The following is a 25,177-nucleotide window of genomic DNA, read 5'->3' on the forward strand; positions in this document are numbered from 1 at the left end:
TTTGGGGGGGGGGGGGTGCGTGGGTGGAGTGTGTGCGCATTTGTAAGTTACATTATGTGCATTTATTGTATTATCCACAATGTGTGTTATGTATTTATTGTTAGTGGGTATGTGCATCTATGAGCTTAGGCGTGTGCGTTTCTTCATTGTGCATCTCCTGGATAAGAAGTTTTGGGTTTTGGTTAGTTGTTTTGTGCAACTGTGGTATGAGTTGTGTGCAGTGTATTTTTCCAATAACCTAATAGTTGATCGTGTGCACATATGAAGACATGTTTGTGCATTTTTACGTGAGTGTTAAACATGTACACACATCTGAAGCAAAATCAGGAAAACATATATGCACATTTCAAACACAAAATGTGACCCACACCAATAATGCACTGATGCATAACTATTACTATTTTTAAGAGTAAATTGTCATTTTAGTCCACTGACTATAGGGGTCCTGTTAATTGTAGTCCACGACTTTCAAAACTGTTAATTCTATACCATAACTATGCAATTTTTATCAATTTCGGTCACTCCGGCCAAATTACCGGCCAAATTCGCCGGAAAATCCTAAACCCTAAAATAATGAGGGCATTTTAGTCATTTCACACATCTTCCTTCTTCTCTGGCGATGTTCCATTTCTCTCCGGTGAGGTTCCATTTTTTCCGGCGAGATTCTCAAATTTGCCTAGAACAGCCACTCTGAGCGAGGCAAACTTGTGGCTCTGGTTGCCACAAAGCCTTACACCAGACTGTTTCTGATGATTCCGTGAACTATCCAATCGAAACTCTATATTCTTGGAATCAAATACACATTATTGTATTATTGTGTAATAATGGGTAGAAATATAAAATGTCACCAAATAGGCAAATATAATCCACGATTCAATTCACTGTTATCTGCAATATTTTTGTGCTTTGAGTTTTAAGTTGGGTAAATGTTTAAAAACCAACAATATTGGTAACTGGAGGGTGTTAGTTTCCGCAAGCCAAATTATTGAAAGCTTAGAATATTTGTGGGTTTAACTTAAAAAGCTATGCTCATCTCTCTTGCTTCGAGCCCGCTCCCTCCGTCGCCACCACCGCAGCAGAACGAAATTTGGCCGAAGAAGAAGAACATACATGTAAAATTACTAAAATACCCCTCATTATTTTAGGGTTTAGGATTTTCCGGCGAATTTGGCCGGAGTGACCGAAATTGATAAAAATTGAATAGTTATGGTATGAAATTAACAGTTTTGAAAGTCGTGGACTGCAATTAATAGGACCCCTATAGCCAGTTGACTAAAATGGCAATTTGCTCTATTTTTAATATAATAACAGAGCTTAAAATAACATTAAATATTGAAAGCTTCCAAAACTACAGTTCTATTATAATTAAATCTCTTAAAACTGGAATAAGTTTTTGTATTTGGTTAATTCGCATGATATAGTAAAAAATAATTTTAAAATAGTATTTTTTAAAGTAGTTTTTCCTTGTCGTTTCTTCATTGTGCATCTCCTGGGTAAGAAGCTCTGGGTTTTGGTTAGTTGTTTTGTACAATTGTGATATGAGTTGTGTGCATTGTATTTTTTCAATAACCTAGTAGTTGGTCGTGTACACATATGAGGACATGTTTGTGCATTTTTCACGTGAGATTTAAACATGTACACATCTGAAGCAAAATCAGGAAAACATATATGCACATTTCAAACACAAAATGTGCACTCACCCACACCCATAATGCACTGATGCATAACTATTACTATTTTTAATATAATAAACAGAGCTTAAAATAACGTTAAATATTGAAAGCTTCCAAAACTGCAGTTCTATTATAATTAAATCTCCTAAAACTGGAATAAGTTTTTGTATTTGGTTAATTCGCTTGATATAGTAAAAAATAATTTTAAAATAGTATTTTTTAAAGTAGTTTTTCCTTGTCGTTTCTTCATTGTGCATCTCCTGGGTAAGAAGCTCTGGGTTTTGGTTAGTTGTTTTGTACAATTGTGATATGAGTTGTGTGCATTGTATTTTTTCAATAACCTAGTAGTTGGTCGTGTACACATATGAGGACATGTTTGTGCATTTTTCACGTGAGATTTAAACATGTACACATCTGAAGCAAAATCAGGAAAACATATATGCACATTTCAAACACAAAATGTGCACTCACCCACACCCATAATGCACTGATGCATAACTATTACTATTTTTAATATAATAAACAGAGCTTAAAATAACGTTAAATATTGAAAGCTTCCAAAACTGCAGTTCTATTATAATTAAATCTCCTAAAACTGGAATAAGTTTTTGTATTTGGTTAATTCGCATGATATAGTAAAAAATAATTTTAAAATAGTATTTTTTAAAGTAGTTTTTCCTTCTCGTTTCTTCATTGTGCATCTCCTGGGTAAGAAGCTCTGGGTTTTGGTTAGTTGTTTTGTACAATTGTGATATGAGTTGTGTGCATTGTATTTTTTCAATAACCTAGTAGTTGGTCGTGTACACATATGAGGACATGTTTGTGCATTTTTCACGTGAGATTTAAACATGTACACATCTGAAGCAAAATCAGGAAAACATATATGCACATTTCAAACACAAAATGTGCACTCACCCACACCCATAATGCACTGATGCATAACTATTACTATTTTTAATATAATAAACAGAGCTTAAAATAACGTTAAATATTGAAAGCTTCCAAAACTGCAGTTCTATTATAATTAAATCTCCTAAAACTGGAATAAGTTTTTGTATTTGGTTAATTCGCTTGATATAGTAAAAAATAATTTTAAAATAGTATTTTTTAAAGTAGTTTTTCCTTCTCGTTTCTTCATTGTGCATCTCCTGGGTAAGAAGCTCTGGGTTTTGGTTAGTTGTTTTGTACAATTGTGATATGAGTTGTGTGCATTGTATTTTTTCAATAACCTAGTAGTTGGTCGTGTACACATATGAGGACATGTTTGTGCATTTTTCACGTGAGATTTAAACATGTACACATCTGAAGCAAAATCAGGAAAACATATATGCACATTTCAAACACAAAATGTGCACTCACCCACACCCATAATGCACTGATGCATAACTATTACTATTTTTAATATAATAAACAGAGCTTAAAATAACGTTAAATATTGAAAGCTTCCAAAACTGCAGTTCTATTATAATTAAATCTCCTAAAACTGGAATAAGTTTTTGTATTTGGTTAATTTGCTTGATATAGTAAAAAATAATTTTAAAATAGTATTTTTTAAAAGTAGTTTTTCCTTCTCGTTTCTTCATTGTGCATCTCCTGGGTAAGAAGTTCTGGGTTTTAAAACATGTACACACAACTGAACATATATGCACATTTCAAACATGAAATGTGCACTCACCCACACCCATAATGCACGGATGAGAAGTTAAGAGTCTACTCGACCAACAGAATGCTTTTTGGTGACAGAGCGCTAAACAACACTAGTTAGTAAAGGGGGACATGAATACAAAGTTCTTTCATCAGTACGCCTCGACCAGAAAAAGAAAGAAATGTATTGTGAAGCTGAGAGATGAATCTGATCGGTGGGTGGAAGGTAAAGGTTTGTTGGGGCTTGCTATGCGGTATTTTAAGAATATATTTATGTCAAAGGGGTCGGATTTTGATCACTCATTAGATGGGTTTGTGCCTTCAATTAATTCTGTGAATAATAGGCAGCTTCTCAAACCCTTTGGGATGGGCGAAGTTAAAGATGCGCTATTTTCAATGGCGCCGGATAAGTCACCTGGTCTAGATGGTTACAGCTCGACATTCTATCAACATTTCTAGAGAGAGATAGGGGGTGACATGGCCCAATTTGTTATTGCATGTGCGAGTAATGATATTTTCCTGACTGGTTTGAACGATGCCTTCATCACCCTTGTTCCGAAAAGGCGTGTCCTACTACTATGGGGGATCTCCGGCCGATTGCATTATGTAATGTCTTGTATAAGATACTATCGAAGATGATGGCCAACAAATTAAAAGTAGTCCTTGATAAAGCAATTTTGGCTACTCAGGGTACTTTCCTGCTAGGTCGTTTAATTACTAACAATGTGTTAGTTGCATCAGAGGTGATTCATTTCTTGAATCGGAAAAGGAAAAGGAGAGATAGTTGGTGTGCGCTGAAACTGGACATGGCTAAAGCATGTGATAAAATGGAATGACCTTTTTTTTTGGAGGAAATTATGAACCGAATGGGTTTCCATCCTAGGTGGATACGTATGGTTATGCGATGTGTCGCTACTATACGTTATAAGGTGGGGGTCAATGGTAAGCTTTCTGACTTTATTGTCCCATCCTGTTGTCTAAGACAGGGAGATCCACTATCCCTTTATCTGTTTATTTTATGCGCGGAAGGGCTCTCATATTTCCTGTCAAAAGCTGTTCATAATGGTTTGCTCTCTCCTTGTATTGTTGCTAGGGGGTGCTCTCGACATCTCTCACTTATTTTTTACAGATGATAGTTTGCTATTTTTCAAAGCAACCACCCATGAAACAAAAATTGTAAAGAGTTGTCTAGTTGCTTATGAACGGATGTCTGGTCAGGTGGTTAATTATAATAAGTGTTGTATTGTGTTCAACCATAATACTAATGAGATGATGCGCACTACATTGGCAACCGTGTTTAAAACAGAATTGATAGGCCGGCTAAGTGGCTAGAATAATAAAGTTCTTTCAAGGACTAGGAAGGAAGTACTACTGAAAAGTGTTGCGCAAACCCTCCCCACATATTCCATGAGTATTTATTTTCTACCTGTTACGCTTTGTAAGAGGATTAAACGGGCTTTGTATATATTTTGGTGGGAAAATTACAGTAGTAGAGGTGGTGGCATACGATAGATGACATGGAGTAGGATGTGTAGTCCGAAGTTAAAAGGCGGTCTTGGTTTTAAGATGTTAAGCCGTTTTAATGTGGCTTTGTTAGCTAAGTAAAGGTGAAGGTTGTTGACTAACCCATATTCCCTAGCTGCATTTTTGTATAGGGCAAGATATTATCCCTGTGATGATTTTCTAGATGCAAAGATTGGTGCAAATCCAAGCTATTGTTGGCGCTCTATATTAGCGGGCTAGGATGTTTTGCGGATGGGTTGTTACCGGAGGAATGGAAACGGTCGTGATACATGTATATAGAAGCAACCTTGGCTTCCTGATGAAGGTAACCCATTTATTCAAACTCTTATGCTTGATTATAATCAGTCCTATGAAAGTCAGTGCTTTTATTAACCCTGTTTCGCATAACTGGAAAGTAGAGTTGCTAAACACAATGTTTCTCCCACGAGATGTTGGATTGATTCTCAAACTTCCTATCGCTATTCACTATGATGATAAATAGTGTTGGCGGGGAGATCTTAGGGGCTTGTATTTGGTTAAAAATGGTTACAGAATTCTATCTAATATGCATGAAAGTACTGATAATGTGTCCTGGGGTCCCCTTTGGAAGTTAAAAATCTCACCATTTTGTATAGAATTTTGTGTGGCGTTGCATGCATCATATCCTTCCCACTATGACTGCACTTTATTCTCATCGAGTCGTGGTTGAGATTATGTGCCCTCTTTGTCATGAACATCTGGAGACGTTGGATCATTTGATGTGTGGCTATGTTTGTGTATTACCTCTTTGGCAAATAATTATGCATGACTTTATTCCTGATGTTGGTAATGACTGTGCAGCTTCGTTGCTTAATACACTATCACATGGTGATGAAATTAGTAAGATTCGTGTTGTTGCTATCTGGTGGAGCATCTGGAGGGCATGGAATGAGATCATCTGGAATAATAAGACTTGGCATATGATGAATGTTGTGCATGAAGTGCAGCGCAACGTGGAAGCTTGGCAGGGTCTATTAAGTCCAATTCATCCCATTAATGAGACATTGCATACTGTGCACTCTGCGGTAAATAACACTACTGATGAAGTTAAGATATACGTGGATGCAGCAATATTCTTTAATCCTGATAAGGCATTTTTTGGTTGTGTGGTAATAGGTACGGATGGTAATTTTCTGGCAGCTCGAAATGGTCCTCTTCGATGTATTAATGATGTTCATTTGGCAGAAGCCAGCTGTTAAAGAGGCCATTTCATGGGTAGAAAACAAAGGTTATACTAAGGTCAGCCTATTCTCAGATTGTCAAACAGTGTGTTTCTTGTCGAATGGTTTGGGGTCTGGCCGATCTTATGTAAGCTGTGCTATTGATGCTTGTAAGGAGTTCCGTCGACACTTTGAAGCAGTGTCTTTTGAGTTCATTCATAGATCAGTGCATAAGTGTTCTCACGCTTTAGCTAGAGCGACTCATTCGTAAACTAGTCCATCTTATTGGATTTCTTCTATTCCCGATTGTATTGAACATTTGCTTTAATGATATTTGAAATCTCCTAAAACCAAGATATGTAGTAAAAATTATTATCATTTTTAGAGCATGCTTAGTTTTTTTTTTTTTTTTTGGGTGGTTTTTTGAGTAGTTTTTGTAAGTGTGATTAGGAAAGAGAAAATGAGATGAGGGAAAAAAACAAAAACAAATCATATTTTAAAAAGAAAAAAAAATAAAAAAGGGTTGTCAGCCACTTCAGACGCGCCTAGCGGGCGCGTGCAGTACACGCGCCCGTTGGGTGCCTGTGTTGCGCTTGACTCGAGCTAGCGTGGCTAAATTTCACATTCCAAGGTTGACATTTACTGTTCCAAAAAACACTTTTTGCAGGCCAAACTATTTTTTCTCTTTCTTCATTTCTCTCATCTCCAAGTAAGCTTGCACTATTCCAAAAACTTCCAAATAACCATTGATGTAGATACTTTTAAGACAACCACAATTAGAACTCCTACAAACATGCAAAAATATGTTGAATCAATTTTAATACAATTAAAATTCCTTTCCCAATTATTATATCACCCATGTGAATTAATTCCAACTTAAATGGAAGGGGGAAGAAGGGTAAATCTTAACCTTTAATATTTATTGGAGATGATTTGGATTTGTTTTTATGTTCTCATGTGTGAGGTTGTTCTCACTAGAATCCACCCTTATATAAGGGCATGCTCAAGTGAGAACGGTTGCCAGGAGAGAACTAAGAAATACTCACAGCCATCTACGTGTCCTAAATCAACGAATCAGATGTAATTTTTAGAAAACGATGCTGTGATATTTTCTTAGATAATTCAAACTTTGGTGCAAGTAAAATATGTTACAAGTGCAAGTAACTAGTGTAAGTTTGCAAGTAAAATCACTTACAAGTAAAACTAGTTTCACTTACAAGTGCAAGTGATTTACCTTGGTAATATTCGTGCACCTAATGATAAAGTCTTTAACATATGTGCATTTAACGATAACATCTGGTGCAACTAATGATAACATTAGATGCACTTAATATTGATACTCAGTGTACATTTTACTTGCACTTAAGTGCACTATATGAAACTGTTGCTTGCACTTTTAACAAAATTTACTTACACTTCGATGTTCAATTATTTACGAAAATTTCACCTTGGCTTTTTAAACAAATCTGTGTTTCTGATCCATTAGATTTGGACATGTGGATGTCGTTGAGTTGTTCTTAGTTCTTTTCTGGGTTACCCGTTCTCACCTGAACGGAGTCTTTTACACACACACGCATATATATATATATATATATATATATATATATAGTGCTCCTATGAGAACCCTCTCTCACACGAGAACATGAGAACATAAGAACATATCTAAACCGTAGAAATCACGAGATCAATGGCTCATATTAAATTTATTGGCAAAATCAAATCTCATGCACGTAATAAGGAGGATAATTATACTAAAACTGTCATAGCTAGTTGGCAAACTAGTCCATTGTTGTACACCTTGCATCCTTGAAGAAAATTGCTATTATACTCTATCCATGTATATTCTCTCTTTTGACTTCTTTAATTTATTTATTTTTTCAATGTAAGCAAACAATTAAGTCTTCTTTTTCACATAACAAAGAAGAATGTTGGTCATGTCTAACGGATGTGAGCACATAAATTTGTGAGCATTAATGAATGAGATAATTTGAATGCAATCAAAATCAACATGAGTGCACATCTTAAAAATTTCACACAATACATAAGCGGACACACAATAGCACAAGTGTGCATGTCTGAACTCAAAGACAAGAACACCAAACAACGACTTGGCATAAATCACGACATGCACACTAACAAATCAACGGTGCACACGATGCCCGGTTTAGTGCACACTACAACCAACATAATTGGATTGAATGTGCACACTGAAATAAAAGGCTCTAGATGTGTACATATACAGATGCACACAAATTTATACTAGTGTTAACATTGATGGAATATAAAGTGCATACGTATGGAATTGAAAGTACACAATCCTACAAAAAATACAATCCCACGAGAAAATACAATATTGCAAAAAATATACTTCCTAAAATCATGCATAACATTGACACATAATAATATCAAGATTCTAAATACACACAATATTACTAATTCTCCGTTTAATAAATATACGTAAATAAACCATCCAACAAATCTAAAAAAAATCATGCTTATACATGAAATTGAGATAAAAAATTCAAATTAATCATTAGTTCTTTGCTCAAGTGCGGACATGTAATTTAATCCGAGTCGTTGATTAAATCTAGATCATCGGCTCAAATTAATGAATTTTTTTTTAAAAAAAGCGCGTCTGAAAGGAAACCAAGCAACTTAATCTTAAGTATGAAAGTGACGTAAGTACACAAATCACGCACCTAAATTTTTAAAATGGGGTACCTAAATATTATAACTGACACACCTTAAGAAGGAAAATTACACACTTAAAGTTTTAAATCGATGCACCATAAGTTTCAACAACTGACACACCTTAAGCACACAAATCACGCACCATAAGAAGGGAAACAATGCACCTAAAGCTTTAGATCGACGCACTTTAAGTTTAAACAAAAACACATCTTAAGTTCTCACTGAAGAACTGACGCACCTTAAGCACAAAAATCACGCACCTAAAGAAAGAAAAATCATGCACCTTAAGTTTGACCAATACGAAAAATTACCGAATTGCCACCACTTTATTTTTTATTTTATTTATTTTTTTAATAATTGTTAATCTTAGACGTTGATTTTGGCAAGATCAATGACTCTCCTTTCACCGCACAACTGCACCTGAGCACACTATCCGCATATGAACTGTATTATATATATAGGGTTCCAATTGACAATTAGACATGGTTACATGTCTCCTATTTTATTTTATTTTACTTTTTTTCAAGACCGGCCTTGTGTGAACTGTTAAACCATCATCATAGCATTTAATGCTCATACATGAGCTACTTGTACAACACAACCAGCAAAACTTAATACTTAAGTCTGACTAAATTCGTCAAATAACAATTTATTTTATATATGATTTTAGGAAGTATATTTTTGGACTAGTATATTTATGTATTCAAACTTAAGGTGTGTTTGATTCATACATGGAAATTGAAATCAGAATGAGAATCAAACATTTGGTAATGCTATAGGTTGGTGAAAATATTTTGCACGTTTGGTAGTAGGGTGAAATTACAATAATTACCAATATTGATGTTTGGTTATGTATATATGACCGAATAAAGGTTTTTAAAATATAAAAACAAAAAATCAAAACAATTAATTAGGGAATGTAGTTTTTAACTGAATGGTAATCAAATCCTATAGTTGTGTTTTAAAAAGTTGTCATAAAAAACACTATGATATTGATTCACATTCCTAGTGTGTAAACACATAAACCAAACATACCCTTAAATTATAATTTATTGTCATCTATCTATGTACTAAAAACTTATGGTGTGTTTGGTTCATGGGTTTACACATTAGGAATGAGAATCAAAATCATAGTTAATGTTTGGTTAATAACTTTTTAAAACACAACAATGAGATTTGATTACTCTTTCTATTAAAAACCACATTCCCTAATTAAAAAAAAAAAGGCATCATCCCATTTTATTGGTAATATGATTTTTAAGTTTGAATTAATGCTTTTAGATTTTTGTTTTGATTTTTTTTTGTTCATATTAGTGATTTGGATGTCATTATATTAGGATAAATTATTTTGATTTTTTGTATTTAAATATTTAAAACCTTTATTCTCATTATAAGGTCATACATAACCAAACATTAATATTGGCAATTATTATTCCAATTCTAACATACTACCAAACATGCAAAATACTTTCACCAAAACTCATACCATTACCAAGTATTTGATTCATATTTCGATTCCAATTTCATGTGCTAACTATACACACCCTTTATACTTAATTGATTAAATTCGTCGAAAACAATAGAATATTGATAACCCATTAAGGGAGAATTAAGGTAATGGTGGGATCTCCACTTCTCCGACCATAAAATGCCTAATGAAACAAGAATTTCGTTGACACCAACTAACAATTACCAATTTGGCAATCTTCAGTATCTGAGACAGGAAGTTTATTAATGTACGTCAGAGTTTAGTACTTAGCTGTTAAGATTTTAAAAGGAAAACAAATAAAAATGTGGTGGACTTTATCAAAGATTTGTATAGCCTAAAGGGAAGAGCTTTGACTCCAAAGCATTATTATTGTATGCACTAAGTGGCGCACAGACAGTGGTTGTAAATGATTTAGAGAGAGTCCCCACACACCCAAAAATTGAGTGTGCGCGCGCGTGTGTATATATATATATATATATATATATATATATATATATATATATATATATGAAAAGTATCATAAGTGAAATTTATTAGTGGGAGAAAAGTAAGAATTAATCTATGATTTCTATTTAATTAGTTATATCTAAACTCTGTTTGGCAGAACTTATTTAAAAGTTTATAACTTATTTTAAGTTACTAATAAACTATAAGCTTTATTTGAGTTATGTTTGGCAAACATAACTGAAAAGGTAGCTGAAAGCTGAAAAGTAGTTGAAAACTAAAAAGCTATAAGCTCCAATATGAAATTTGAAAAGCTGTTAAGCTAGCTGTTATTCTTAAAAGTGTTTGGTAAAATTAGCTTTTGATAAACTGATAAATGTAAAAAAAAATTAAAAAGGACATCTTCATACAATTTAAATAGGTTTGTTTATGTATTAAAATATAACATAATGAAATCAATATATTGTAATAAAATTTAAAGCAAGAACATATATTTGAAAATATATATAGTAAATCAAAATGTTTATAATTCATAAGATTAGTTCATACAAAAATTAATATTCAAACACAAATGTCAAATTGAAATTACAACCAAACATATTGGAGAGAAAATGCCAAAATTGTTTTAATTGGGAGAGGTAAAGAATGTCATTTATTTAAAATAATAAGGATAAAGATAGAAAAAAGTTAAAAAACTACTAGCTTATTTTGAGAACATTACCAAACAGAGCTTATAGCTTATAAGTAGCTTAAAATAAGATATAAGTTCCTAAATAAGCTCTACGAGCCCAAATTTTAGAGCAATGAAGAGAAAAAATACAATGACTTTTTAGTCCGAATTGACCCAGATAGTACGAATTAATTAACCCAATAATTAAAGAATGAATAAATGGATAAAGACATGACAATGAGATGGAAAAGACAAAAACATCTGTATTAATACTTGTGCGATACTATTACAAGATGACAAGTAATGTCTTAACAAGACAATGATGATTGTATTTATATTAAATCACTCTCTAACTAACTTCACGAGAATATGACGGGTAGTTGGAACCCCCCGAGTCCATGACTGAGGCAGTGAGGCCGAGGCTGGGTGAATGAGGTCGAGGCCAACCTTAGGCATGTTGGGCGCCCAAGGCCGAGGGCAAGTTTGACATCCGTGTTGTACTCGTTTCCTCTTTGGGTTCGTCCACCCCGAATCCATTTCTAATATATCATCAAGTAAGTTTCTCTAATTTTAAAAGTGTACTTTCCAACACCATACAATGCACTTTGCAACACCACGACGTATATTTCGATTCGTTTGAAAGTGCATTGCACTTAGAGTTTACATTTTAGAGTTTATATTTTAGTTTATACGGAGTAGCTTTTATTTTAGTTTAGTTTTTCACTTTCTAGTTTTGTTTAATGGTTCACTTTTTATTGTTTAGAGTTTAGTATTTACAGTTTAGGTTAAGTGTATGTGTTTGTGTGTGTGTGTGGTTATGTTGTAGGGATTATCCAAGAATGTAATTTATATTGTTAAATATTGCACTTTTAAATTTGAGAGAAATTACCAGAATGACATAACATATATATATTTTTTCTAATTGCATAAGATCCATTAAATTTTTCTAGATAGAAGGTTTATATTAGTTCTTAGTTTTTCTTAGGAAGATGTTCGCATGTGAGTGTGCCTATATATAAATGCTATGGTTTTAAAATATGAATAATAATAAGATTTTTTTTTTGAAAACAGAAAAATTATTTTCTTAAATGCATTGTAATCAAACTTTTCTTGTAACACATTTTTGATCCAAGGTTCATTATTCTAATAAAAAAATTAATGTTGAAATCATCAAATTATTTAAAATAACTTAATTAACTATACTTATCATGTAAAGGTTTTATTTTTATTTATTTATTTAATTAGAAAACCTTTGGTTTTTGTATCAAGAGTTGTGAACATTAAAGTATATTTTTTAAAAATAATTTGAATGTTAACTAATATTCATGTTAACAAGATGGAGGTCGTATTATGTCTTTTTTTGAGCTGAATCATAAAATTAGCTAAAATTGCACCAAATGTTTCAAACTTGGTATGAAATTGTTATATTTAAAACGTTTTACTAAAATTATTACAAATCATAAAAGTTTAAATTTCTTTTGACGAATAAACCTTTTTAAGGTACAAATTTTTGGTGAAAACACAATAATTTTATATGATCAAATAACATTTTTATTGCTATATATTGAATTTATATATACTAAATTAGTTTCCTAAGCTTGTGAAATGGATAACTATATCGTGATAGGGGGCATGGTATTTATTTTTAAGCTACACATGGGTAGGGGTGTCAAAGTGGGATGAAGTCCACGAGCCAACCCTAAACCACATGCAGTAGGACGGGTTAGGGCCTAAAATTTTTGGCCTGCGCAGGTCAAGGGCTTCCATAAAATAAATAAATAAATACACACACACACACTAAACATTAAAAATTAAAATTTTGTAATTTCTAACCATGGAAAAATATAATATTATTTAGGTTAAATTATTAAAATATAATTTAATACTATAATAATTTTTAATAAAATTTTTGAAGTTGACTCGTGGGTCCCGCGAACCCGCATGAGGTGGGCTAGGGTTGCAAAATCCTAGCCCTCGAACTTTGTGAGTCGGCTTGCGAAGGTCCGCAAAAGAAAAAAAAAATACTCAGGGTGGGACGGATTGACCCACATTGACACTCCACACATGGGTAGTTATGTTGGGTCTTGGGTGGGCCAAGTGTTTATTTTTAAGACTAAAAAATGTCTAAAGCCCCCAGTTGATGGTAAATTGATTAGGAAGGATAGTAGCTCTAAGCTGACCATGACCCCAGGCCACCAAGATAGTGATGAAAATATTCTGATCATTGTCCTATCATTTGGTGATAATATCATTCCTTTAAATAGTTTCACTGGTCTCCAAGTGACCAATGTTATGGTTAGGGATAAGGCTTGTGCAAATTTTGCAAGTGGTGAGTGGTTAGAGTATAGATACATTATTAGTTTGAGCCACTTGGAGACTACTTGTGATATTTCAGATGATTATTCAATTAGGGATCACGAGACGAATGTAGGTTGTGTTAATGTTGGACGGAAAATGAAGTTATTTTTCTGGGTTGTTATAGGCTATGTTTGGCAAACCTAGCTGAAAAGGTAGCTGAAAGCTGAAAAGTAGCTGAAAACTGAAAAGCTATAAGCTCGAAGCTGAAATCTGAAGAGTTGTTAAACTAGCTGTTATGCTTAAAAGTGTTTGGTAAAATTAGCTTTTTGATAAGCTGATAAATGTAAAAAGACTAAAAAGGGCATATTCATACAATTTAAATAACTTTAAATTTAAATAGGTTTGTTTATATATTAAAATATAAAATAGTGAAATCAATATATTTAATAAAATATAAAGTAAGAACATATATTTGAAAACATATAAAGTAAAACAAAATGTTTATAATTCATAAGATTAGTTCATACAAAAATTAATGTTCAAACACAAATGTCAAATTGAAATTACAACCAAACATATTGAAGAGAAAAAGCCAAAAAGGTTTAGCCAAAAAGGTTTTAATTGGAAAGGGTAAAGGATGTCATTTCTTTAAAATAATAAGGTTAAAAATGGAAAAAAAGTTAGGAAGCTACTAGCTTATTTTGAAACGCTACCTTAAGTAGCGTTCAAAAATAAGCTCTTATTTTAAGCTACTAGCTTATTTTAGGAACATCACCAAACAGAGCTTATAGCTTATTAGTAACTTAAAATAAGCTATAAGCTCCTAAATAAGCTCTGCCAAACAGAGCCATAAGCTTTCTTTTCTGTTGAAGAGCCAAAATTGCTCTATTCTTTATAGATTTTTATTTGTACAATACATTTGAGTTAATTATATACATTAACCTATAGGCTAGAGTAGGCTATGAATTAACTATGATCAATAGATATTATTCTATGCCTGTCCAAACTAGGAATTGTATATTTTTCTTTCATCAATGAAATAAACACCACTAGAGGTGGCTGCCTTTGGAATTTCTTTTCTCTTTATCACAATCATGAAAGTAGAAAAGTAGAAACAACCCACTTTTGAGAATCTGTACAATTAATATTAGTCCAACACAACACCAAGTGAAATGCAAGATGATGATTGATGGCATGTAAAGGTGTCAACTAATTTGAGTTGTATGCAATGGGAAAATGAAATTCAATTGAGAGCCGAGTGATTTAGTTTCATCCCGCAAGATCCAGATACTAATGTATTACACACAAAAAATTTATTTACTCCGTATATTTTAATTTGTATAAATTGCATTTTCTGTTGATATATTTGGTTTCCCGACATACGGTAGATTAATCTTAAGCCCAATGAGATAAATTGTGAGTTGCCCAAGTAGACTCCCCGTTGTTGACTTTGTGTACAAAGGATCCATCTCCACACTTCCGCAACTTAGAGAGCCCAATATCCAATCTAGGGAGCCCAAAGGCCCAAATTCTCGCTTGAGCAACCCTAGCCCCAAGATGTTGGTGAAAATCGAACCTAATCATTATTGCATCATGGATCATGGTTCACACATCTGTGTAGACCATAAATAAAAAATATATTATTTGTGTTATTTGAGTATTAAAAGTACATTATTTTGTAGACTATCAAATAATGTACATCCAATATACAAATAATGTACTTTTAGTATATTAAAAGCGTACCTTGTATTTAGGGAAAATACATTATTTTGTATAATGTACATTTAGTATACAAATACTACACTTTTACTATATTAAAATGTATTTTTTTATTTAGTATATTAAAAATGTACCTTGTATTTAGGGGAAGTACATTATTTTGTATAATGTACATTTAGTATACAAATACTACACTTTTACTATATTAAAATGTATTTTTTTATGGTCTACACAACACTGTCTGGACTATAGTCAACATAAAAATTTGCCAGTCGAATCCCGTTCGACCCGAGTGGTGGCTTTAGATAAGGTGTTCTACCACTTGAGCTAGCCCCGCAGGATAATTGCAATTTTATTTTAGTTTCATCTCGTGAGATACGAATTTATCGTTACCTGTGACTTAAAAGATTCAAACCTTTTCATCTCTTTGGTGGCTTCTAATGTATTGGTAGTACAAAGGGCTGAAAGATTTTAATACAAATATTTGTCTGCAAACAAGAACATAAATATGTTACTAAACCAAGAACAAAGATTTTATAAGCTAGACCTGGTTACAACCAAGGCTATACAGATGAAGAAAGACAAACCATTTATGTGAGAAGACAACACAAACAGAAGATTTTTGCATATTTAGCTCAATAAAACATATTTTATGTTGGTGAAACAATGAAGCACCAACCCTACTAGCATTTGTATAGCTATGCTTCCAGGTCCATAAAAGCCATGAAGTCATTGGCACTGAGGTCGGGGCGAAGTCGAATGTGTACTTCATGTTCTTCCGGCCCCTCCGGCAGTTTAGGCACCAGAATCTCTAGCGCTGTCCCTGATTCGTCGAAGTAGGCTTCGATGTTTGCACCCTCGGGAATTCGGGTTGAGAGCGGGATTTCCCTAACAAATTCTCCTTGAGGGCAGTGTTCGGATGATGAATCTACAAGCTTGAAAGTCCGTTTCTGTCTCTTGATGAATGGGATGCGAGATGTGCTCAAGCAAGAAACCTTGATTATCCCGTATGTGAGTGTGTTCCGCCAAGAGACTTTCACTGTCCGGAGATCAACGAAGGGCAAACTGATTATGATCAAATACCCTTTCTCGTCTTCATAGATACTCTTTGCAGCTGTAACAGGCCCGTAAACATTCCTTATAATCCCGCTAAATTCATTCAACCAGTGTGGCTCATTCGGGTGCATTTCGAAATCTGGGATCCTATAGTGAGGATTTGCTTGCAAATGACACTCATCTCCATTCCCGTTAGAGAAGAAGTCCTGCTTCCTTTTGCAGCTGACAGGCGTTAAATCCATGGCATCGCCATTGCTGTGGTTCGATGTTAGAGTGGACAAATTAAGCCCGGATCCGTTAAGCAATTTCTTAGTTGGGGAATGGTTATTGCCCTTGGCACATGGAGGTTGCTTCTCGAGCTCAAATTCAGTGCTTTGCAGGTTTCTCCACGAACCATAATCACTTGCTTCGGGTGGGATAGTGAAATTCAGTTCCCTTCCCGTAAGTTCAACCCACCTTCTTCGTTCATCTTCGCCTAAAGCCATTAGATTGGGTAAGGGGACAACCTCGATCCCATGAACACACTGAGGATTCGAGAGGCCCCTATAATGCTTCCGTTGCATTCTATGAGATCGAACAAAACCCTTGTCAGCACTAAAAGGAAAGGGACGCTCCCCTTGGCGGGAATGCCCATTCATATAGCTTCTTAGTTGCATCTTGCCCAAAGCATTTTCAGGCCTCTCCTTGAAAACCCACATGTACATGTTCTCCAAATCATGCTGAACCATGAAAACATCAAGCTGAAGATCAGATTTATCGAACCCTGAAGCTCCATTACAGTCCCGCACAACTTTCGCCTTCGATTTCTCAACAAAGACCGGCCTAAAATAAAAGCTAAAGAAGAGCCAAGCGCCCCAGATGCTGTCCCCCCTTTTCGCACATTTCCTACTGACCTTAGGCGCACTGAAGAAATTCTCGGTTTCATGAACTTGGGCTCTTACCCTAACATCAAGACTATCACTATGCTCCGAATTCGACAACTGAGGAGTCGGGCTACGCTCTGCAGATAACGGTAAATTGATGTCGGGTGGACGGGCTAAGATTACTTGTCTATTCATCTCAAAATCTAAATCATCTTGTGAAGAGGAGGTGCTAGAATCCATGGAAAAGGGGTAATGATTCTCCAATGACAGAACTGTTAGAACAGTATCTCCCATCTCACAAATTCTTCCTTGAATCTGGGACACTATCAGATGATGTCCTCAAAAGTATCAATCCAAAGATCATTCTCACAAGTGGTTAATCCATCTTTACACATTCACCCACCATACTAATCACACCTATATGAACCCCCACCCCCCAACAAAAACCAGTGATCCTGTTTTTTAGGGTTACCAGAAATTCCTAATTCCAGTTCAGAAGACAAACACAATTTGAGGGTTACCTGGAGATTGAATCCCAACTCTTTTCCCCAAAGAAGAATGAGACATCCACTAAAAACAGAAATCAATAGAAAAAGACAAGAAAAAAACAGCAGAGAAACAAATCTAATCCCAACCCATATCAATAAAAATGTATTAAAAACAAAAAAGCTAGATGGACAATCCAATCCAGTCCTAATCCAAGAATCTCCTTAGACCCTTTAATGACAGGTATAAAACACTGAATTAAACCCATTCTCTTGCAAAGTCCATCTAGGTATAATCAATAAAAACTGTATCTTTATATCTGTAAATGATGGGTAAACTGTTATTTTGCCAAAAGTAAACACAAATATTACCAATCTATGAAGCCCAGACCCAAGAAAAGGACCAAATCAGAGGGGATCTTGGAAGAATACCTCTTGGGATAAGATTTAACAACCAAGAACCCACAAAGACTTGGGCAATCCGAGCAATCAATGGCACTCAACACCCTCATCTTCTCACCCTCGTTTTCCCCTGCAACTAAAATAGAGAATCTCAAGAGTTCAACTCAAAGAGTGTCAAACACATCCAGCTGAGATGAGCTGAACTGGGAATCAAACAAAACAATAGAAGAAAGAATAGGAGATTGGGGAGAGAGGGAGTCAAGAATGTGAGAAGAAAGGGGACGCAAAAGAACACTTTTTTATCTATAGATTTAGGTTTCAGTAAAATGTGTATATAGTCTGAGGTGAGTATATATAGAAAAGAATGGTGGGATAGCAGAAAAACCTGCACTGGATAACACCGGATCTAATAAAGAAGAATCGTATTGCATTTGCTTAACAGTATTTAAGAAACGTAAATATTAAATACAGACACGTGTGTTTGTATACAATAATACTAGTATTCACCAATATTTTGACTTTTCTAAAAAAAAAAAAAGACACAATATTATGACTTTAAATCTATAAAATAGATACTAAAAATGGTTAAACTAAAAGTAAAAAAAAAAAAGAAGTACTAAATGATGCATGAATGGAAAAACTAAAACCTAACATACCGATCCCTACTAATTAGAGTCATTTCCATTTTTGGTCCTATTGTTAGTGGGGCATTACCAATTTTAGTCCACTTTATTAATTTTTACCACATTGCGACCAGTCTTATTTAGTCATTGTCACTTTTAGCCCACCGTTAAATTTTTTGTCAAATAACTGACTAAAACAAGGGTATTTTGACATTTTCATGCTTTGATCATCTCATTTACCCTTTGCAATGGTTTTCCTTACACATTTTCATCCAATGAAAAGGTCCAGCGAAAGTCATGGCTTTGTAATGTGGCTCACATGGTTTTCGACGGATCTCTTCATTGGATGAAAATGTGTAAAGAAAATCACTGCAAAAGGGTCAAGGAGATGACCAAAACATGAAAAGACCAAAAATACCCATGTGTTTGAACGACCATTTGACGAAAATTTTAACGATTGATTAAAAGTGGCAATGACTAAATAAGGTTGGCCGCATTGTGGCAAAAATTAATGAAGTGGACTAAAATTGGTAATGCGCCAATAACAGTAGGACCAAAAATGGTGGGATCTGATCCAAATCTGTTCATAACTACTTTCTCAACCTATTGAAGCACAAGAGTCAATATTGCCTGCACTGGGAAAATTATTCTGTGGACCCAGGTTCACCTTGCAAGATGAATTCAGATTTTGAATGTTCACAATTTATATACTAAATGTTTATAATTTATATTTTAAAAATTCACAGTTTGTATACTACGAATACACATTGTGAATGTTCATAATTTACCTTTTAAAAATTCACAATTTGTATACTACGAACACACAATGTTAACATACACAATTTATGTGTTTTGACTTAGAAACACATTTTATATTCTAGAAGTTCACAATTCCAATACTAAAAATACATAGTTTAGAACCAAGGTGGACCTTGGTCCATGGTATAACAACTCATTATCATATACTATGTTCATAATATTTGTTCTATATATTTACAAACACACACCATAATTAATTAATGTACATAAATACTAAAGTAAGGTGTGTTTGAAAAATGTTTTATTAACCAAAGTCTAACTTATTTGACTAGTCAAATAACTAATAGGAGTGTTTGTAAACAACTTTTTAGTTTAGTTTATTGATATCAGTAAGCGGCAAAATCCAATGGGGTAGCTAAAGTGGCAAATGAGCTCTATTTGTGGGGAAGAATTCTGGGAGAACTCGAGTTCGATTCCTTTTTTAAAAGTCGAATTTACCCTAAACAATTCTTGGTTATTGTAGTGTTTATATAAATATAATATCACCGCACAAAGTTATATATATATATATATATATATATATATATATATATATACACACACACACACACATACTTATTTATTTATTTATTTATATTTATATATATAATTGTTTTAATCGTTATGGTGAATTATTATTAACTACGAAGTATTTTTTTATGATTATAATATTATTAATAATAAAATATAATCTATACTATCTATCCTCCTCCAAATTTTTCCTGCCCAAACATAGGAGCATTTTAGTAATATGGCAATTATTATGATAGAATAATATTAATTATAATTGGACAATTAGTTGTAATTCGTTATTAGTAATTATGGTAATTATTATGATAGAATTTATTATTATTATGATAGAATGATAGAATAACAATAATATTAATTATAATTTGTTATATTTCGTTATTAGTAATTATGGTAATTATTATGATAGAATGATAGAATAAGAATAATATTAATTATAATTGCTAATAAATCGTTAGTAATTGTAATTATTATTATGATAGAATTTATTTATTATAATAGAATAATAATAATTATAATTGATAGAATAATATTAAATATAATTGGTTATAATTAGTTATTAGTAATATGGTAATGGTAATTATTATTATAGAATAATTATTATTATGATAGAATAATAGAATAATATTAATTATAATTGGTTATAATTCATTATTAGTAATAGGAATAAGGTTTAAATTAGCCATTGAACGTAAACTCAAAGTGCAACTAGGCCACTGAACGAAAAAAAAAAAAAGTACAATTAGGCCACTCAACACTCTAAATGCATGCAATTTTACCCGATAGTAGGTTACATTCTATTTCATCAGGTTGCCTGCTTACATTGATGGTAAGTTGGCATTTTAAAATATTTTTTAATACTAAACTTTAAAAATAAAAATAAAACAAATAATTTAAAAAAAAAAAAACAAACAAGCAGGCATTGTATTTTTATTTTTTTAATTATTTTTTTTCAAAGGAAGCAGGCATTTAATTTTTTATTTTTTATTTTTAATTATTATTATTAAAAAATTATTTTAAAATGTCAATTTACCATCCACATAAGCAGGCAAAATTAAAGTTAACCTGCTATCTGGTGAAATTTCATGTATTTGGAGTGTTCAGTGGTCTAATTGCACTTTCAAGTTACGCTAGTGGCCAATTTGAACCTTATTCCTTAGTAATATGGTAATTATTATTATGATAGGATTTATTTATTTATTATGATAGAATAATAATTATTATAATTGGTAATATTGCATTATCTACCATATATATAGTAATGTAATAGCATAACATTTTTTTTTATTTAAATAGATCATTTTGCTAAAACTAAAATTGAAGCTTCCAACGTATTCTTGTCTTTGTAAAATAGATCACTCTGAGATTGTTAGTCGTTAACTTCATCCTAGGCTCATATGGAATAGCATCAAGTTTAGAGTGTTTCGTGTCGTTCGTTTTCCATAAACAAGAGGTTCTGAAAAAATAAACTTCATAAAGTGTGTAGTCCATGATTTAGAGGTATTTTTTTTACTATAATATTAATATTAATATTTATGCATATATGTGGTTTTTTACAACATTTTATTTTGACTCTACAAATTCAGGGAACTTTTCTACACATGCATATTTCTAAAATGTTTGTTCAGAAGTGGTTCAAGAAATCGAATTCGTAGATTTTTGGTGGTTTATAATTCATATAGAAACAAAACTACTACACACAAATATATGCTCCTATGAAAGAACCACTATGTGAGTATTCGATCTTTTAAAGATAATTGTAGACAAACAAGCCATATATTATTCAATTAATTGAGTAATACTTTTGCACTAATCTTATAATCAAATCAATGTACACGTTCAATATTAAATTTTTTTAATATTTTTATTATTTAAATATATAATAAAAAATGTATCCATGCATTGCATAGGTAATTGGACAATTATTTGCTCTAATTCAAGCAAGGAAAACATCAAAAAATATAATCAATCCAACCAATTTCATCAATTGCGCTATATAATATTCGATGTTATAATTTATATAATTGTATATCGATCCAAATATTCTTAAAATATTATTAAAAATCCATTCCGTGCAACGCACGGGCGAAAATATTAGTAAATAATAACGCAACAATAACTATAAATTGTAAAAGTACTTTAATAATTAAGTAAATATCATAATATACTTATGCCCTTAGAGNTTATATAATTGTATATCGATCCAAATATTCTTAAAATATTATTAAAAATCCATTCCGTGCAACGCACGGGCGAAAATATTAGTAAATAATAACGCAACAATAACTATAAATTGTAAAAGTACTTTAATAATTAAGTAAATATCATAATATACTTATGCCCTTAGAGGTCATTTTACATGTAATCAACTAAGAATAAATACCTAATTTATCAAATACCTTTTTATAACAAGCTAATACTATCACCTGGCACTGTTACAAAAATCGGTCACCTAAGCGCTAGGCGCCCCTAGGCCGAGGCGAATTACTTCCTAGGTGGCCTCCTAGCGCCTAACTCGGCCAACTGGGCCGAGTTGACGGCTGACTCTACCGAATTCGGCCGAGTTAACTCGAGCGAGTCGACCTTGTTAATTTTTTTTTATTATATTTATATATATTTACATTTATTTATTTATATAAATAAGAGAAGTAAGATATATATATATATATATATATATATATATATATATATATATATATATATATATATATATATATATATACATACATATTAGAGATCATTTGAGAATCAACCTCTCCATAAGTCCATGAGAACCAATCTCATCCATTAAAAAAATAGATCTATGGATGAAATTAATTCGGAGGGATTAAAAACGTCCGTATACATTTCAGGCATTATGATGTGTGCATATTAAGCATGTCTCCCTGTGTTGCACACAACACATGCTTAAGTTTTAGGTTGTGATCATATATATATATATATATATATATATATATATATATATATATATATATATATATATATATATANATATATATATATATATATATATATATATAAGTTTTAGGTGGTGGCTGTAGGGCAGCGACGACCACAAGAAATGAAGAAGAAAATAGGAGTAGGGAGAAGAGAAGAAGAAAATAACGGGCAAAATTTGAAATGGGAGGATGATACGAGGTCGATTTTTCTTAAAATCGACGTTGCATCTTGTATTTTTTTTTTTAACTTTTAATACCTATAATGGTGGTTTTCTATTTAAAACTGGCGTCGTAGGTATTTAATAATTTTTTAAATTCAAGCTATATGAAGTCGGGTATAGTTATTAAAAAATAAAATTAATTTAACTATACGATGTCGATTTTATAAATAACTAACGTCGTATAGTTATTTTTTAAAAAAATAAAAAATTCATTACCTTACAATGTCGGTTTTATTACTAACCTACGTCGTATACTAATTATAAAAAAAAAATTAAAAATTAGTTATAATATACGATGCTGATTCTGTAAAAAAACAAATGTCGTATATTATATTATATTATATTATATTATATTTATTTATTATTTTTAATAATTAGTTTACGACATTGATTATTATTAAAAAATCGACATTTAAAGTGTTTTTAAAAAAATTATAAATTACTTCATTGTTTTGACGTCGATTTTGGTAAAAACTGACGTTATATGTTCAACGCTGAATGTTATTTTTGTAGTAGTGAAAGATATCTTCAAAAAGACAACCCAAAACTTCCGACTCATCACCTTAGAAAAAAAAAAAACATGCCCGCATGGGCAGCTCAACTGGTTACAGGGGTGAAGTTTGGGAGAAGAGACCAGGGATCGAGTCGTGTGCTCAGTTGGAGATTCAACTTTTTGGGAGAAGAAAAAAAACATATTGCCCGATTAGTGATTATTTATGAGGAAGATCATAACTAATTACATCAAGAATGTCAATATTAGTAAAATAAAAATTCAAAGAAACCATATTGCCCAATGCCCCATTGTCATTGTCTTGGCTAAAAAAAAAAAAAAAAAAAAAACTCCTCAAGGGGCTCTCTCAACGTATATAAGCTAAGTATATTGATAAATGCCCTACAAATAAAATGTGTCTTTCAAATTTATACATAAAAGTTCTTGTGTCCTTTCCCTCACTTGGATTCAATAGGGCACCATTGTCCATTAGAGTCCACCCAACTGTGCTACCACTGACAGGTCAGTTCCTTATAGGACTCGCATGTCCGAAGCGTTCCCATGCTTTCAACTTCCATAACAAAACAATGTTTTAATAATTCAAATGTCATCATTGCAGTATAATATATATAGAGATAACGTTCCACCTAGCTAGATAACTTGCATAATGAGAATTTTTTAATATAAGAGAGGTTGTGAATAACAACTTCTCCTATCCCCCAAGGGTCAAATGGAACTTAGAATGCAGGAAATTGTAGTATATATGTATTCAATATGGAAAATAATGAAAATTATATTCCCAATCATTATACTATATCCTGATCCATATTACAAGGTGAACCACTCTCATATATGTTTATTTTTAGTACAATGAATATTTATTTTTAGTGTATTGTCATGTTATAGGTTCATTTTTAGTGTACTACATGTTCATTTTTAATATAATATCTAAAAAATAAACATTCAATACATTAAAATAAATATTTAGTATGTTAAAAATAAACATTTATTATTGATCCACTTAGTAATGTGGACCATCGCCAATACAATAATTTTCCTTATATTATTTCTCTCATGTACTAAAGGGATAATAGAAAAGAAATAAACAGTAACAAAAATGCTGGCCCTCCTTAAGGATCAATGGTTGGTCATTATGTTAGGAAATACAAAGAACTCAAATATGAGATAAGTATCTAATTGTTCATATTTTCACATTGCATTTAAATTTATTTTTCTTGTAATTTATTATAAATTTGTCCAAAATGTTCCTTATTTGGTTCATTTGTATGTTTAGGTGTAGCCGTGTAGTCATTGATAATTGAGATGAATTGGATGATTTTTAGAGGACTTTGGATGCATTTAGAGTCAAAGGAAGGCAAAGTGAAGCTAAGAAGATAGTTAAAATACTTTTCAGAGAGCCAAAAAGTAGTGTTTTCAATGGT

At 32.4% G+C, this 25,177-nt stretch overlaps 1 protein-coding gene across 1 annotated transcript; it reads right to left on the bottom strand.

The window, feature by feature from the left end:
* Positions 1-15,788: 15,788 nt before the first annotated feature.
* On the bottom strand, positions 15,789-18,460 carry LOC116029373. Its single transcript, XM_031271351.1, has one exon. It carries the CDS (start codon positions 17,541-17,543, stop codon positions 16,029-16,031), a length of 1,515 nt encoding a protein of 504 aa, XP_031127211.1. The 5' UTR covers positions 17,544-18,460; the 3' UTR covers positions 15,789-16,028.
* Positions 18,461-25,177: the final 6,717 nt, after the last annotated feature.

The sequence above is a fragment of the Ipomoea triloba genome, chromosome 9, assembly GCF_003576645.1.
Source record: "Ipomoea triloba cultivar NCNSP0323 chromosome 9, ASM357664v1".
NCBI lineage: Eukaryota > Viridiplantae > Streptophyta > Magnoliopsida > Solanales > Convolvulaceae > Ipomoea > Ipomoea triloba.